The following is a 17,662-nucleotide window of genomic DNA, read 5'->3' as shown; positions in this document are numbered from 1 at the left end:
TGGCATTAAAAATAGTCTCACATTCTTTTTTAGGAATGAGCATAGAGACAATATTCTTTCACACTTTTCTAGATTTTACAATGTTGAGGTGTTTTGTTTGTTTTTCACTGTCTCAGTGCATTGGCACATTCTGCAGCAACATAACTAATCCACTTGAGTCCTCTAATTGCTAATACTATACAAATAAATAACAAGCGCACACTTACAGGGGTTTGCCTTCAAAATACTTTGCAAACATTCACTGCATTTTGCAGCCACCCTGTATGAGGTAAGTAGGTAATTATCATTTTCCCAACATTAGGAATCTGGGATCTGACACAGAAGCGGTTTCTAGCCTTCTCCCCCTGGCTGCAGTTCTACTGGCGATATCAATGGCAGGAGCCCCAGAGTAGACAGGCTATCCAGCCACTGTTAGAGGGCTTTCCCTTCACCCCCTCCCCTGGTTCTCGTCATGCAGACAGAAAGCAGAAGATCAGAAGTCCAAAGTGCAGACAATGCAAAGTTTATTGGGGTTAGTTCCAAGCAAGCATATCCAGAGCTCTACATGCTGGTGGAGTCTGTTTCCCAGGCTTTGGCTACACTTACACTTCAAAGCGCTGCTGCGGCAGCGCTTTGAAGCGCTAAGTGTAGTCAAAGCGCCAGCGCTGGGAGAAATCTCTCCCAGCGCTGTCCGTACTCCACCTCCCTGTGGGGAATAACGGACAGCGCTGGGAGCCGCGCTCCCAGCGCTGGGGCTTTGACTACACTGGCGCTTTGCAGCGCCGCAATTTGCAGCGCTGGAGAAGGTGTGTTTTCACACCCTGCTGCAGCGCTGCAAATTTGTAAGTGTAGCCAAGCCCCCAGTGTTCCGTTCCCAGCTCTGATGCCACAGAGCGTTTACCCCGTGTCTCCCTTCCCAGATCTGATGCCACAGAACCTTGCCTGTGTCCCCTTTCCTCATTTCCCCTTCCCCATTTCCCACTTCCTCCTCCTTAGCAGCCCCAAATATACCTGCAATGGACGCCCTTGGTCCCACACCTTACAACTTATGGTCATGTTCCATTTTGGAGGATCATGAATCTAGGGTCTTTATCCCACCTGTTTTGTATCCCACGGGAGGGGTGTGGTTGTGCTATGGTCAGGGACAGGCATTTCTTTGGCCTTTAAGTGTTTTATACCTTCCCCCCCAATCCACTCCCAATTGGTTGCTTGACCTTGCCTTGAGAAAAGAACCAGGCAGCCTTCCCGTGTATGCTCATATATTACACTCCTACCAGACCTGTAACACTTTAGCTCTATCCCTTATCTTTTCTCATTGTACTAAAAGACCCATCTGGTTGTGGGAAATGGAACACACAGAGTCTTTGTTCTTCACACATATTAGTAATATAAAATATAAAAGTATCAGAAAAATCAAACCCAAAATTCTATCTCAGGCTAACAAAAGAGCCTATATGCTAACAGCCATCAGTGTAACCCTTGAGTAACCTAGACTAAGCCAGTCTGGGTAGGAGAGTGTTTGAAACTCTGGGAGACACCAGCACCTTGCCCACACCTGCACTCCCACCTGCACCAGTGCTAGCAAGAATGGGTAACCTTAGGGGAAAACATGCTGGTGTATGTATGCAAGGCGAGAGCCAATGCGTATCTTAAAGCTACACTCTCCCCTCAGGCAGAGGAGTGCAATTCCCATTTGAGCCCAGTGTTATCTATGTATCTATGGGAAGCATCTGGCCCTTAGCCAGGAGCAGGACTGAGACTAGCCCTTGGGGTAGCCAGCTACACTCCTGTGCTCAAATCTCTGGGAGCAAGGCACCCTGGCATGGGATGGCATCTCATGGACCCCCACATGATCTGGGGACTGGGACCTGCCCCAAGGAAAGGGGGCACCAGTCTGCATAGAGCAGGATGGGTAGCAGCCCCATTACCTTAAAAAAAACACCCCACGCCCAGGATGGGACATGGCTAGACAAACCATAGTACAGCTCTGTCACGGGGTTGGCAACCTGTCCATACGTGGCCACAAGTGTTCATGGTAAAAATTTTATGGTCCGTGGGGGATGCTCACAAGCGGCTCCCCATCCCTACTGTTGCTGGCAGAGGCGCAGCCAGGCGCGTCTGCACGGTACCTCCATTCCCCCTCCCTGAGTGCTGACTCTACGGCTCCCAGCCCATTGGCTGGGAACTGCGGCCAATGGGAGCTGCGGAGGGCGGTGCCTGCGGATGGAGGCAGTGTACCTGTAGAACTGCCTGGCCGTGCCTCTGCCAGCAAGAGCAGGGACGGGGAGCCACCCAAGGGGTGACCAGGCCCTGCCCCCTCGCCCCAAGAGTTGACTCCACAGCTCCCAGCCCATTGGGAACCATGACCAATAGGAGCTGCAGGGGCAGCCAGCCCCACCCCACCCCACCCCAGAGCCTGCACCCCCAGACAGAGCCCTCACCCCCCTGCATCCCAACCCCCGCCTCAGCCCCGAACCCCCTCCTGCCCCCTCCTAATGTCTATCACTAAGTCTGGTAATTTTGTCAAGTGTCCATCGCGCAACATGGTGATGCTGACATAGGCGCCGCCTTCCCCCCGGCCCATGGGTGCTCGGCCCCCCGGCTGCTTCCTGGCCCCACCCCCATTCCACCGCCTTGCCCCCAGTCCCCACCCCTGCCTCTTTTCCGCCTCCTCCCCTGCGTGTTGTCCAGTGCCCGCTCCTCCCTCACCCACAAAGTCCTAAGCGCCGCCAAACACCTGTTGGGGGCGGAGGAGTGGGGAGCTCGGCTGCCGGTGGGTGCAAAGCACCCGCTAATTTTTTCCCCGTGGGTGCTCCAGCACCCACGGAGTGACCCCTGCTCCGTCCATCACGTCCCACCGGACCCTGCAGCAGCCCTGCACGGGACCTACCCGACGGCCCCCTGCCCCAAAGGCGGTAAAACTCCCTGTGCACTCACGGCCCTGCGTGCTCCTCTCTCCCCGCAACCGCTCATACTCCGTTAGCAACAGAGGCTGTTGCTACGCAAAAAGGTCACTTCCTCCGACGGGGGGGCCGGCGAGGCTGTGCCCCACTGTCTGACGGGAGTTGTAGTTCGGCGGCGAGCGTTCCAGACTACACCCCCCCTCCCTTCCCGCGTGTCAACCGCGCTGCATCTCGGGAGTTGTAGTTCTGCCAGGAGCGCCGGGCCTGCACTGGTGCCGGCAGGAAGCAGCTGAAAAGACTACTGGGAGGCCGAGCGCGGCGGTGTGGGGCGCCGCACGCGTCTGGGGCGGTGCTCGAGCGCGGCGGGCAGCAGCATGAAGAGGCGAGCAGGGGCGAGAGAGAAAAAAGAAGCCAAGGTACCTTCTCTTTGCTTCCTGCCCCTCCCAGCCTCGTCAGGCCGCCCTCCCCCCGAGCGCGCCGACCCGCCCCCAGGCAGGCCAGGGCTCTGCTGCCTGCGGGGGAGCTCGTCACGCCCCAGCCCGTCGGGGATGCCGGAGCATCCCTGCCCAGGCAGGAGGGGACGGCAGTGGGCGCTGCTCCCCGCCGGGACCCCTTCACCGGCTGTCACTTCCAGCAGCGGCCCGCTGGTCTGAGGCGGCGGCCGCCGCGCAGTTTAGGATAAAACCGGAAGACCGACGCTGGTCTGCCCCCTGCCTGTTGGACCTGGGTGTTAATTAACGGTCCTGGGGCGTTAGACTGGGGCCCTACCCAGGTGTCCTGGGTTCAAATCCTCCCCCTCTTCCCATGACATAGCAGCGCGCTGGTGGGTCACTCTCCACAGCCTTCACTGCCGCTTGCCGCACTCTGCTTGGGACCTTCTGTTCCGCAAGCATGTGGCTGTGGTTGACTTCTCCGGTGGAGCTGAAAAGTCTCGGTGTCTGCAGGGCAGTGTCCGTCTCCCAGAGCTACTTCCTTCCATCTCTTGGTCAAGAAATCGTTTTGGTCGCCTGTGACATGCCATTTGTTTACTGTAGACCAAGAGTGGGACACAGTGGCCTTGCTTCTAGCTGTAAGAGGTGTGGCCTGAGCACAGGGCTGGGAGCCTGCTGCTCCTGAGTGCTAATCCCAGTCCTGGTGGTGGCTAAAAATTGGTGCTGTCCTCCTGCTAGATCTGTATTTATAAATAACGTTGAAATCATATGACTGTGACTATTTTTGAAGCCATTTCCAAGGTCTCATGGTTTCTGGGCTGCATTTTTAGTGGTAACTTTATAATGTTAATCCAGAATAATTTTTGTGACTACATGCATATTAAATTATTTCCCCAGTGTCTTCTTACTAAATGGCCAAATAAGTGTGCTTTTGTTTTTCTAGTAAAACATTCCCCCCCTGGCCCAGATGATCCAAATGATTTTATATTAATGTATCTGATAGGAATGTATTAAGTATTTTATAGCTTCCTGGTATTTGAATTTTTTTTCTTGTGTGTGTGTGTGTAATGATATTGTGAGCCCACCTTGAATATTTAACCCAGAGTACTAATTTATATAGCTTGAAGGCACTATTAACTATATTTTTTGTATGGCTTTCTAGCACCCTCATACAATATTTGATTATTATGAATCTGATTCTCCTTTATTGGTGACTTTACACTGTTGTAACTTCATTGATTTTGTGGAGTTACCACTATGCACCAGTATAAGTGAAAGGAGAATATAAGGCCCCTGTATGTTTTGTATTAAGTACATGTAACATTTCAGCCTAACTCTGATATCACTTACACCTGTATAAATTAGGGGTAAGAGGAACTATAGTGCAAGGCGTATAGTGCAAGAGGAAGTGTGCACACACACATCGGTAGAGGCTGAGGTTAGGCCCTACTGATGATCAAGCACTGATCTACTGCAGCAGGCCACCTTTCTCTCTTCAAAGGAAGCCTTCATGCACATTGTCAAGGTTCCTCCTCCACTCTGAACTTTAGGGTACAGATGTGGGGACCTGCATAAACACTTCTAAGCTTAACTACCATCTTAGATCTGGGTTCGCTGCCACCATCCAGATTCCTCAGTGTCTGGAACACCCCCTTTTCCCCCCAAAAACCTTCCCCTCCCTGGGTAGCCTTGAGAGGCTTTTTCACTAAGTTCCTGGTGAACACCGATCCAACCCCTTCGATCTTAATACAAGGAGAATTTAACCATCCCCCCTCCTTTCTCCCATCAATTCCTGGTGAGTCCAGATCCAATCCCCTTGGATCTTAAAACAAGGAAAAATCAATCAGGTTCTTAAAAAGAAAGCTTTTAATTAAAGAAAGAAAGGTAAAAATCATCTCTGTAAAATCAGGATGGAAAATACTTTACAGGGTAATCAGATTCATAGAGCCCAGAGGAACCCCCTCTAGCCTTAGGTTCAAAGTTACCGCAAACAGAGGTAAAATCCTCTCAGCAAAATGGAACATTTACAAGTTGAGAAAACAAAAATAAGAGTAACATGCCTTGCTTGGCTGTTACTTACAAGTTTGAAATATAAGAGACTGGTTCAGAAAGATTTGGAGAGCCTGGATTGATGTCTGGTCCCTCTTAGTCTCAAGAGCGAACAACCCCCAAAACAAAGAGCACAAACCAAAGAATTTCCCCCCTCCCCCCCCGATTTGAAAGTATCTTGTCCCCTTATTGGTCCTTTGGGTCAGGTGTCAGCCAGGTTTCTTGAGCTTCTTAACCCTTTACAGATAAAAGGATTTTGGTTTCTCTGGCCATGAGGGATTTTATAGTACTGTACACAGGAGGGCTGTTCCCTTCCCTTTATAGTTATGACATACATCATCAAAGTTTTTGTTTTGTGCTATTTTAGAAGAACTCTACTGCTCCAAGGACTGTGGTGGGATTTCTTTAGAGTACAGTTTCTGTAGTGTAATGATTAAATTGTAATGTATTATATGCTTTTGGTCTCCATATGACCTGTGGAATGCTAGTGCCCTTCTGAATATTCATATGGGTGCAAAGTGATGGAAACTAGCAGAACTTCATGGAGCTGAACTTCCCCAAGGTGCTTAGTGCCATCCCCTCCAATTAATTTCAGACCATAGTTTGTCCTAAGCCTAGCTCTCCTGTCCTGCCTTCACCAAAATATTGCCTTTGTGTGCATTGTAGTATTCAACATGAAAATAGAGCTGTTAGGCTAGACATTATTGATTGGTGATTCCAACTGGCAGACATTTTAATTGAGCACTCAACACCTATGAGAGTTTCCTTTCTCTTCACACATAATTTAAATGGATTTAGGCTGATCTGCTTTCTATTTGGGTTCCTTACTTCATTACAGAGTGGGCCATAGTTTTGGCCATTTCCTTTACTTAATTGGACAAAGAAAATATACACTTTTTAAACCAACTTGGTCTCAGCCCAGAATCTATTTTTTCTGCTTAAAAGTTTGATTGAATATTTTTTGAATATTTGAAATACTTTTAATTAAAAAAATGTACACACATTTAAAAAAAAAGGGGGGGGGGGAATTTTTCACCTTCCAGACACTTTGTCTGATTAACAGTCACAGTTTTATTTTAAAATTTAATCCATGGCAAGTATGCATTGCTTAATAAGCAATGTGTGCATTACTTTGTGTGTTTGTGGGTTTGTTTGTTTTTTTAAAGTTTACAAGTAAACATAAGCCTTAGAGGTACTTCAGTTGGCAGGTAGCATCTTGCATGAGTAAGAGTTTGTGGGATTAGGAATTAAATTAAGACTGTTTAAAAAATGGCATACCAATCCCCTCAGAATGTTATTTTCCTTAATTTGAATAAGATTAGCTTGTAGAATTTTGGGGGATGATACTACTGGACCCAATTCAAAATTAACCTGCATTTTGTGTAGTCATTTACACTGGTGCAAAGTGGCTGTATAATACTAACAAACAAGAACTAGCTGCAATGAATCTGTCTCACCATCTTTAAATATATATTTGTACAGCACCCAGTACAATTGGCTCCGCAGTTGGGATCATTTGGGGCTACAGCAATACAAATAATAAAATGTATCAACATACAGACATCTGAATGTTCAGAAGGGATTTTAGTGGCATCTGTGTATATTTTGGTGTGTGATTGTTCCACATGTGAGCAGGGTTGAAAGGGAAAGTAATCGAGAATTCTTTAATCTTTGCTAAAATATCATAAACAATTTTATTTTATTTACAAAAGAAAAAGGAAGTCTTCTACAAATAACTATAGTAACACAATGTTAAGGTTGAAATTTCATCCTATCAAAAGTCAGGAATTCAGTTCCCCAATATCATTCTTAACTTGCTGCCTGGCACATACCAAATAGGCATTTAAATAGGGTGTTTTATCACTTTCTCATACACCACTGATGTAACCAACTATTCTCAAAATAACATAACAAAGGAGAGGAGTTAAGGTTGATGTTGGAAAACAGTAATCTCTTTTATATGATTAAATATCTCAGCTTTAACATTGCATTGGTGTAGTTTATTGTTTATATAATCCTTTTAATTTCCCGTTTTTCTTGTTTGCATTTTTCTTAATAAAACAATAAAAATGTTAAATTTGTTGATTAAATGTATTTTGTCAGTCTTCTTACAGTGTCTGTATCTAAGTGAAATAATGTGAACATAACACTTTATATGCACTCAGATAAGCCTGTTGTCATGTTATGCTTCTTGCTTAGGTAAACAGTGTGTGAGTTTTAGCAGAATCAGCAGCCAATATGCCACTAGCAGTTTTTGTTTTAGTCACATTATTGGCCCCTAATGTTATTAATGAGACAGTAATTGAGAAATAGTGTTGATTGTCACATAAAACATGATCTGTATATTGGAAACAACCAGGCAGAGGCCTTGCATATGCAGAATAAAATAAAAGAAGGAATGAGTAGCAAATGTTTCCTACTTTTAAATTCATCACAACCCTGCTGTTTAAATTGTCCCAGCTGTTAATGCTGGGACCATTACAGTAATGGACTGAGCAAATGAAGGAGAACCAAGACACACACACTTTATTACCTGAGGGGTAATTTTCTCTTCATCTGTAATAGCAGCAGTGCCTAGTATTGATCAGACCATCAAGATACTAATCCTCTGTAAAATTACTTGTTATAACTGAAAATGTGTTAATCCAAATCAGTCTGTGTCCTGACTTTCTACTTACTATTGAATACAGTCTATTAGATGGTTTATTTTTCATTATTTAAAGCCTTTACATTGATAATAGTTGGAGCTTCCTTTGCAAGAGCGAGTGCTTAATCTTCTCTATAGCCCAGGGTTGTCTTTTTGTTTTAAATAGAACATCACCCACTTAATTAAGGAGTGAGTGTCTGTCTTGCTGGTCTGAATTATGATGGTACTTTATGTCCCCAGATTTATTAAACATGCTGTTTTACACTGTTGTTTTTGTTATAAATAAGAACAGGCCCATCTTGCCCAGATTAGAAGTTTGCAGGTATAAGATATCAATAAGTGCTAAGAATGTAAATTACTTGGATTTTTATTGCAAGCTCTAGTTTTTTTTGTCGATTGTGTCCTGTAAGGAGAGCATGTCAGAGACTAACACAAAGAATGTTTGTATTTTACTATCTTGAAAATATTATCTCTTAAAGCTCTGAATATTTTTCTACTGTCATCTGTAACTTTACAAATTTGGCTTCTGGCCCAACATCTGGCTGCTGAGTTCCTTCAGTTCCCGTTGATTTCAGTGAGAGGTAACAGGTTCTGGACTGGGAGTTGGGAGACCTGGTTCTATTCTTTGCTGTGCCACTGACCTGCTGTTGCTTCACCTCTCTGTTCCTTTTAATCTGTCCTGGGATAAGAGGGAAGGTCATCGCATGGATGGGTAACTAGTTAAAAGATCAGGAGTACTTGTGGCACCTTAGAGACTAACAAATTTATTTCAGCATGAGCTTTCGTGAGCTACAGCTCACGTCTTCGGATGCATAGAATGGAACACACAGACAGGAGATACTTATACATACAGAGAACACGAAAAGGTGGAAGTACTCATCTCATCTCAATTGATTAGATTCTTCCTGTTGGTATGCATACTTCCACCTTTTCGTGTTCTCTGTATGTATAAGTATCTCCTGTCTGTGTGTTCCATTCTATGCATCCGAAGAAGTGAGCTGTAGCTCACGAAAGCTCATGCTGAAATAAATTTGTTAGTCTCTAAGGTGCCACAAGTACTCTTGTTCTTTTTGCGGATACAGACTAACACAGCTGCTACTCTGAACCCGTAGTTAAAAGATGGGAAACAAAGGGTAGGAATAAATGATCAGTTTTCAGAAGGGAGAGAGGTAAATAGTGGTGTCTCCCAGGGGTCTGTACTGGGCCCAGTCCTATTCAACATATTTATAAATGATCTGGAAAAAGGGGTAAACAGTGAGGTGGCAAAGTTGGCAGATGATAGAAAACTACTCAAGATAGTTAAGTCCCAGACAAACTGCAAAGAGCTACAAAAGGATCTCTCAAAACTGGGTGACTGGGCAACGAAATGGCAGATGAAATTCAATGTTGATAAATGTAATGTAATGCACATTGTAAAACATAATCGCAACTATACATGTAAAATTATGTGGTCTAAATTATCTGTTACTACTCAAGAAAGATCTTGGAGTCATTGTGGATAGTTCTCTGAAAACATCCACTCAATGTGCAGCAGCAATAAAAAAAAAAGGCGAACAGAATGTTGGGAATTATTAAGAAAGGGATAGAGAATAAGACAGAAAATATCATATTGCCTCTCTATAAATCCATGATTCGCCCACATCTTGAATACTGTGTGCAGATGTTGTCGCCCCATCTCAAAAAAGATATATGGGAATCAGAAAAGGTTCAGAAAAGGGCAACAAAAATGATTAGGGGTATGGAACGGCTGCTGTGCGAGGAGAGATTAATAAGACTAGGACTTATGATAGAGGTCTGTAAAATCATGACTGGTGTGGAGAAAATAAATAAGGGAGTATTATTTACTCCTTCTCCTAACACAAGAACAAGGGGTCACCAAATGAAATTAATAGGCAGCAGATATAAAACAAACAAAAGGAAGTATTTTTCACCCAATGCACAGTCAACCTGTAGAACTCCTTGCCAGAAGATGTTGTGACGGCCAAGACTATAACAGGGTTCAAAAAAGAACTAGATAAGTTAATGGAGGATAGCCATTGATGGACCTATTAGCCAGCATGGGCAGGGATGGTGTCCCTAGCCTCTGTTTGCCAGAAGCGGGGAATGGGTGACGGGATAGATCACTTGATGGATGGATCACCTGTTCTGTTCATTCCTTCTGAAGCACCTGGCATTGGCCACTGTCAGAAGACAGGATACACTACTGGGCGAGATGGACCTTTGGTCTGACCCAGTATGGCTGTTCTTATGTTCCTTTGTTGCCTCTCTCACCCTTTGTTTTATTTATTTAGATTGAAAGATAAAAGGGCAGGGACTGACCCTTTTATATGTATAGTGCCTAGCACAGTGGTCTCTAGGCACTACTGTAATACAGATAATTAGTAATAATAACTGGTGTTTCAGGTGCACACCACCTCCCAAAATGGAGCTTTTTAAAAACAGCAAACCTGTTTCAATGGCCATGTTCCTGCATCAGGATTCGTTAACGTGGACCCGTGCCCTTTTTGGAGTGCTAATAAAGTCATTGGGATATTGCTTGTGAGACATTCTAACAGTTCTTCTTGTTGCAAGATCAGGGTCTAGAACTGGAGGATGGATGATTATTTTTAAGAAAAGTGTTTAGTAATGTTGCATGAAGATGATTCGCCCTGAGATATGAGGCGGGAAATCTTCAATCAGATTTTCTTTTTTATGCTTAAAGCGTCAAGTTGATCTTCACTCTAGCAATGCTTGTAGAAGTGTTTACTTTGTAATTACCCTCTCATTGCTATTTTTGGTTTTATTGTAATGGATCCAACCTACATTATTTTTAAAAGAATCAGCCTTACCAAGAGTATATTATGTGTGCTTTCTGCAAAAGGTTTAGGCCTTGATCCTGCAACTGTACATAAGCTTCAAGTGGACTCTGCTTGGTTATACAGGTCTGCCTGCAAGATGGGGCTCAACAGACATTTAAACTTCCTATTCATAGGCTAGGATAACTCTTGTATCCCAAGCCCACGGGTAATGTATTTAATTACACACATGCTTCAGTGTTTGCAGGCCAGTGGCTCCATAGCAATTTCTTCCACATTTTGATACATGACATTAAAAGTTTAAGATTTATTTCTATCAGTCTCCAAAAGGTGCAGTTATTTTTTTTTAACTTAAGCAAACCATTAGTCACACAAGTTAGTCCCATTGAACTTAAACCAGTGGAATCTCTGAGGTGCCCAAAGCCCCCTTACCCCCCTGCTGCTACCCCCAGAATCCCTCTTAAGTGTGTTAGTGCGTGTGCTCTCACATATATGGGGAATGACGCCAGAAAGGTGGCATATCCTTTCATGTGTCCCCTCACGCCCCACACCTGAGCAGATATCCATTTTGTTTTTTGTTCTTTATATCCACAGTTGGGATGCTCTAGCCCCATGTCATTTGTTTAGTTCTAACTCCATTAGTGAATACCCCTCTTCCATAATCTTCAAGAACACAAAGTAGAGATCCTTAAAAGCTAGCATTGAAATTAAGAAAATTATCAAATCCTTGGAGTTCTCTAGGAACTCCTTGGAAGGCATTGTCCAATATAAAGCTACACTTATCTGCTCCCTTCTTTTTCAGGGTATATCCACAGTATTATTGTATGGGTATGGTTGAAAAGGAATTGACCTCTGAAAGATGGTGCAGGCTGTCTGCCTCTTTTCTTTGTGCACTAATGAATTGTGTGAAAGCAGTAGTGGCTAGAACTGTGTGGAATATTTAAATCTGAAGTTAGGGCAAATATGTCTGCAGATTTACCACAAAAGTAAAGAAAAATAAAACCACCCCTTGGATTTTTTTTAAAGGAAAATAGAACTTTGTGTTCAAATAGTCCAATTTCACTCAACAATGGTCCTCTTTCTGGGCAGGGATAGCACAGATTTGGTTTTATTTGGATAAATTTAATTTTTGCACTGTGATGGTTGTTCATATAAAACTGGGGTATATTGTTGTGTAATACCAGAAGCAGGAATCTGTCTTCAGAGTCTGCACATACAGCACATGATGTTAATGGTATTCCACATTAGCAGCTCCAGAAGTGAATCTTCCCTCTTGAAATTAAACCATGATGGAATCACATTGTTCCCTATGGAAACAGTGATAAAACTTTCATTGATTTCAGTGGGAGCAGGATTGGGTTCTAATTATGGTTACAATAATTCATCCATATTCTCAGTTATTCAGTTTACCTTTAATGACCTAGAGCATCAACATATTAAATGATCTTCTTGCCTTCTGTTACCAAATGGGAGTATAATATTGTATTCTATTATATATGATACTGAACTACAAAGTATGCTTATGACTATTACCATTTAAAACATTGTTATGAAATATACTTTATTATGGATTCTTGAAATCCTCTGTATAATAAATTATAGTGCAGTAGTTTACAAATCGTTTGTTTTAAAGTTATGATAGTCTTACTGTGGAAGGAAACTCTGGACTATTGTGTTTTACTTAAGCAGCCTCTCTTCCATTATACTGCACATAATGCACCCTTCCTAGAAGAATTACATCTCTATCCCCTAGAATTTGTTCAGTTTAATTTTGCTCTTTTATCTGCTGCTCATCCCACTACTTTTATTTAAGAGTGTAAAGTTACTTTAGTGTAACTGCTGTTGTCACCTTTGCCCTCAGCTAATCAAATAGTTTACCTTGAGGGAAGCATTTATCTCCCACTTTCATTATTATTATTTTCGTAGCTGTAAAGATATATATTTTGTGTCTGCAGAAGGCTGTAACAGTGAAACGAGGTATTGATCTGCTGTATTTGGCAATTTCTTTCCACCTTGCCATCGATATCATGTCAGCCTCCGTCTGTACTGTGGTTGACCTCACAAATAGCTCTTTATGTTCCCATTGGATTCAAATGATATACTATGCTGAAAACTAAATCAATGAATGATTATAAAGTTTTTAGTATTATTTCATGACCCTGAGGCAACTGGTGCTCCATGCATTGAATACTTGAAAGGATACCTAGTATGGTAAAACAGGTGTTGCTATTTTTGCTCTTATAAAGCTGGAAACATTATAGCTTAGGTCTTAAGTAACCGTGTACTTTGATATTTTTGTGATTATTTTATAAGTTGGGCAAATCTGTGTTCAAATTCCTTAAGGGCCTGACTAGAGGCAACTCACATTACTTGGAAGTTTTGCCTCCTTAAAGAACAGTAGGATTGGACTCCAATGAGTCTTACGGCTACAATGGAAACAACTGAAATTACTTAAGAGCAAAAATTCTCCTTTCTGTTCCGTGCAATGTTGCATATCGTGCGATCCCCACAAAATGAAAATCCAGTTCTGCCCAGTTCTAGGTAAGAGCCTAACTGGCACACAGTGCTCTGATACAGAGATGGGTTGTAATAGATAAATACACTGGAATAAGTAGTGTTATGTAATGGGCCGTGGGACGTTTACTGCCCATTCACAGCAGGCATAATTAAAAAAACATCTGGAAGGAGAAAGGGCTGAATCAACTATGCTAGGATTTGAATCTGTGGTAACAGGGGATTTACGGTTTTGTTCCCCACCCCACCCCAAAATCTAGGCCATCGTTACCTGATGCTTCCCTGCTCTGGTTTCTAGAGCAATGTTTTTCAACTCCTGGGGGTCTGCAGACTCTAAGATTTCCAAAGGGGTCCGCACTTCCATTTGAAATTATTTTAGAGGTCCACAAATGAAAAAAGGCTGAAAACTACTGTTCTAGAGTTTGTGGTTAAAAAAAGTATAGATAGTTAGTCATATTCATGCATCTTTTAATCTGTTGTGCTTTCTCTTAAGTTTTAATAAGATGTTGGTTGATAAACTTTCCATAGAAAAGGAACTGGACACATGCTAATTGGAATTAAGCCTCTCCCATCCTGTGAAACTGGATAGTGGATTAGGCACTTGTACTGTTAATTCTTGATCTTGCGAGATGTGGTGTATTTGTAGTATTTATGTCACTTTCTGTTTTGCTGGTGGTTCAGCTGAAAATAAACTAAGGGTCCAGTTGTGAAACACTTATTACCAGGTGTGGTGCTTACTGTAGTGAGTAACTACATTGAAGTAGCCCTGTGAAATAGTCAGTGGGGTATTAGCACTATGTATGGTAGCTAGTGTTTTGCATGATTGAATCCTACATGTGGAGAAAAATGTGATGTAAAACAATGGGCTAATGGATTCTACAAATGGTATTTCTACAAATGGTATGTGATTCAACTATATACATTTCTTAAAAAATAAATTTTAGTTCTGTTAATTAAGGGCAAATATCCCTAGCTCTCCACTTCACCCAGCCTAGGCAGATGGAATTGGTGCAGGGAACTTCTACGTGTAAAATTATCCTGATCCCTAGGCTGTGTTACAGCTCTGATTCTCTAGGGCAGGGGTAGGCAACCTATGGCACGCAGGCCGAAGGCGGCACACAAGCTGATTTTCAGTGGCACTCACACTGCCAGGGTCCTGGCCACCAGTCCAGGGGGCTGTGCATTTTAATTTAATTTTAAATGAAGCATCTTAAACATTTTTAAAACCTTATTTGCTTTACATACAACAATAGTTTAGTTATATATTATTGACTTACAAAAAGAGACCTTCTAAAAACATTAAAATGTATTACTGGCACGTGAAACCTTAGATCAGAGTGAATAAATGAAGACTCGGCACACCACTTCTGAAAGGTTGCCGACCCCTGCTCTAGGGAATCCAGGCCACTACTCCTTGGGTGATGGTGGCCAGCAGATGAATGTAGCAGCAGATTAACAGCACTACCACTCCTCTGTTAGACTTTGAGAGAGAGAATTGTGGAACTATATTCCACTGTCTTACAAAGTGTCAACACCTTTGCCAGGCTCCCCTAATCTATCTTTATATGTTCGCCATTATCATAATACTTGAACTACAGTCTGTCTGTCTACCTGTTACTTGTGTAGCTTCCTTTACTTAAATATCTGAGTGTCACAGTTCACAGGACAGCTTTTCACCTGTTTCCCCCCCCCCCTCCCCGTGGTCCATCAAGCGCACACATTCTAAGCTTCCAGCTCCTCAGTAGTCACCTCCCTGTGGCAGAGACCCATGCCTGTCTCCCTCCTGACTGGGATTTTTCCAGGGTGAACCATTTGTTGCCTACCTGTGATATTCCCACCAAGACAGACAGCCTAACCAGGCCAATGTCTACTCTATGCTTCCTCTCCAGATGGTCAGAACAGAGTAGTTGCCAGCAGTTACAAGTTACCACATAATTCTTTATAAGCAAGCACATCTATTCTTAAGGTAAAAGCATTACAGAGAAAACATATTAAAACAATAAAAGATGCATGATAAAAATCTTTCCACAGATTACCTATCAGCCTTATGGGACCCTAGTAGATTAAGTCCTTACAACCCTTTCCTAAGAATGGCCCCCAACTTCGACATATGGTTCTGTCCATTTGCTGAATCAAAAATAAAGGCCCTGAGTCAGTTTAAACTTGGGCTATATATCCAAAAGTCGTGTTTTTGTCTGATGGTCTCTGGAGAATCTAGTTTGAACTAATATATGCAGGTCTCCCAGGAGATAGTATCTCTCTTGGGGGTTCAACGTTACTGATTTGTTTTTAACACCACCCACTCACTGTTTTTATTTCCTGGAGTAGCCCTCCCCCATGATTAGCACACAGTCTTACATAAACCACTCATTTAAAACAATGGACCCAAAAGATACTATATGGTGTTGCAATATCTGTTACATCTCCCTCTTTCAGAGGTTACAGACAATCCTGGCCCACAATAATACACAAACTTAATACAATAAGGTCTTTCAAGGATATTGCAGGAAATTACCATAACTATCATTCTGAGGACTTTCTGATCCTTAATGCATTTATCTTCACAACACCTCTGTGAGGTATGGCTGTGATGTCCATTTTACAGGTGAGGAACTGAGGCACAGAAAGACTAAGGCCAGGTCTATACTATAAACTTACATCAGTATAACTATGTCACTCGTGTGTAAAAATCCATACCCCTGAGTGACGCAGTTAGACCAGCCTAAGCCACAGCGTGGACAGCACTGTTTCGATAGGAGGACTTCTCCTGTCAACATAACTACCGCTTCTCGTGGAGGTGTTTTAACTACGCCAACAGGAAAAGTTCTCTCATTGGTGGTATAGTGTCTTCACTGAAGCGCTATAGCAGTGCAGTTGCACTGCTGCAGCATTTTAAGTGTAGACCTGCCCATAGTGGTCACACGGGAAGGTTACATGGGAAGCCTGTGGCACAGCAGAGAACTGAACCTGGGTCTCCAAGGTAACAGTGTAACCATCCTTCCTCTCACTCTTTCTCTCACTGTCTTCCTTCCCAGCCTGGAGGAGAAGTGGCTTGGTTTATTAGTATATTTTTTTCTGTGGAAATTCACCATGTCCTCTGCAGATAGGGCCTTTCACAGCTGCAGAGGAATGCTTATGATTTAGGACTTTTTTGGCCTGCAGACCTTTGAAATGCAGTGATTAGGCTGTTTTCACAAATTCTTTCGGCTCTTTGAGCTCAGATGGGGTGAGTAGTCTCTTGGCCTATCCAAGGCCGTGATCAAGCGTCTTGATGTTATTGGTCTTTTGGCCTCGAGATTAAAACCTGGTCTGTGTCTTGGGAACCTTGAAGAAAAAATTATCTAAATTATATCTGTTCTTATCAGTTTAATATTTATTTATAATTAGGTAAGTGCTGACCGTGTGACCAGTACTATAATAGACCCAAATAAAGATACAACTCACTGAGTTTGTGCATAAGGTGTTTGTGTATGAGACAGGCAAGTAGTTTTCTGCTTTCTGAACCAAATGTATGCCTCATAAATAATGATGATTCACTCTCTTTTTACTTTACAAAGCACACAATTTGTGAATAGGGCCTTTAATATGTCGGTGGCATGACAGAAAGTGGTACAAAGCAGTGTCTTGTGTCACAAGTGGGATGATACCAGTGACCCAGCAAAGAGAAACAAGCACTTTGCATGTTGATCTGTTTTGTTAAAGGGCAGTATTTGGCCCCCATCAGTGCAGGAGAGATGGGCTGTTCATGAAAAAACCTAACCCTTATGACACTTTGTCAGCCTGATTAAATTTAATGTCTGGCATTCGGTTTATGTGAAAGATGGGAGGCATCACTGTTTATCTAATAAACAAAGCATTTCTTTTTTTCCATAAGTATTTTATATGTTAATACAGGCAAACCTGAATATGATCACACAATTTAAATGTGCAAACAGAAAATATAAATCTTGGCTGGCTATTGGTTAAAAATATGGTTTATATGTATTATGCAAAATAGTGCAATTTGATTGTTGATCATAGTGTGCAAACATAACTCTTTAGAAACAGTGCTTTTAAACAAATATTAAAATATTGTTATTGAACAATTTATAATGGAAATTATTATGATTTTACAGAACAATGCAACATATTTATTTGCAGTGCTGTAATAGGTATGGTTCTATTGTAATATTAATACACAAATATAAAATCAGAGTTCCAGGTGTTTTTATTAACTCTGATTATAAGATGTTAGGATCCAGTCTTCTCATATTTTAAAGAAAATTCAGTATTTAGAAAACAGAGTTCAGTATGAATAATTTGAAAATGACTACAATCTGCTGAGAGAACCAAATAAATGCTTGT

At 42.5% G+C, this 17,662-nt stretch overlaps 2 protein-coding genes across 7 annotated transcripts in view; one reads left to right on the top strand and one right to left on the bottom strand.

Annotated features, from left to right (window-relative positions):
- Positions 1 to 3,077, bottom strand: part of RPGRIP1L (RPGRIP1 like) — a 126,585-nt gene extending 123,508 nt beyond the window's left edge. Inside the window, exon 1 of one of the 4 annotated variants that reach the window (XM_044987015.1) lies at positions 2,906 to 3,077. The gene's annotated coding sequence lies outside the window, so the exon portion shown is untranslated. The remainder of the gene's footprint in view (positions 1 to 2,905) is intronic. The other 3 variants (XM_044987014.1, XM_044987013.1, XR_006573404.1) reach the window with 3 other exon arrangements.
- A 41-nt stretch (positions 3,078 to 3,118) lies between these two features.
- Positions 3,119 to 17,662, top strand: part of FTO (FTO alpha-ketoglutarate dependent dioxygenase) — a 335,884-nt gene continuing 321,340 nt past the window's right edge. For all 3 annotated transcript variants that reach the window (XM_044987017.1, XM_044987018.1, XR_006573405.1), the window contains exon 1: positions 3,119 to 3,298. In XM_044987017.1, coding sequence (XP_044842952.1) covers positions 3,257 to 3,298 — 42 coding nt within the window. In that variant the 5' untranslated portion in view covers positions 3,119 to 3,256. The remainder of the gene's footprint in view (positions 3,299 to 17,662) is intronic.

This window comes from Mauremys mutica, chromosome 14, assembly GCF_020497125.1.
Source record: "Mauremys mutica isolate MM-2020 ecotype Southern chromosome 14, ASM2049712v1, whole genome shotgun sequence".
Classification (NCBI taxonomy): Eukaryota; Metazoa; Chordata; order Testudines; family Geoemydidae; genus Mauremys; species Mauremys mutica.
This window is presented reverse-complemented; position numbering and strand designations above follow the sequence as displayed.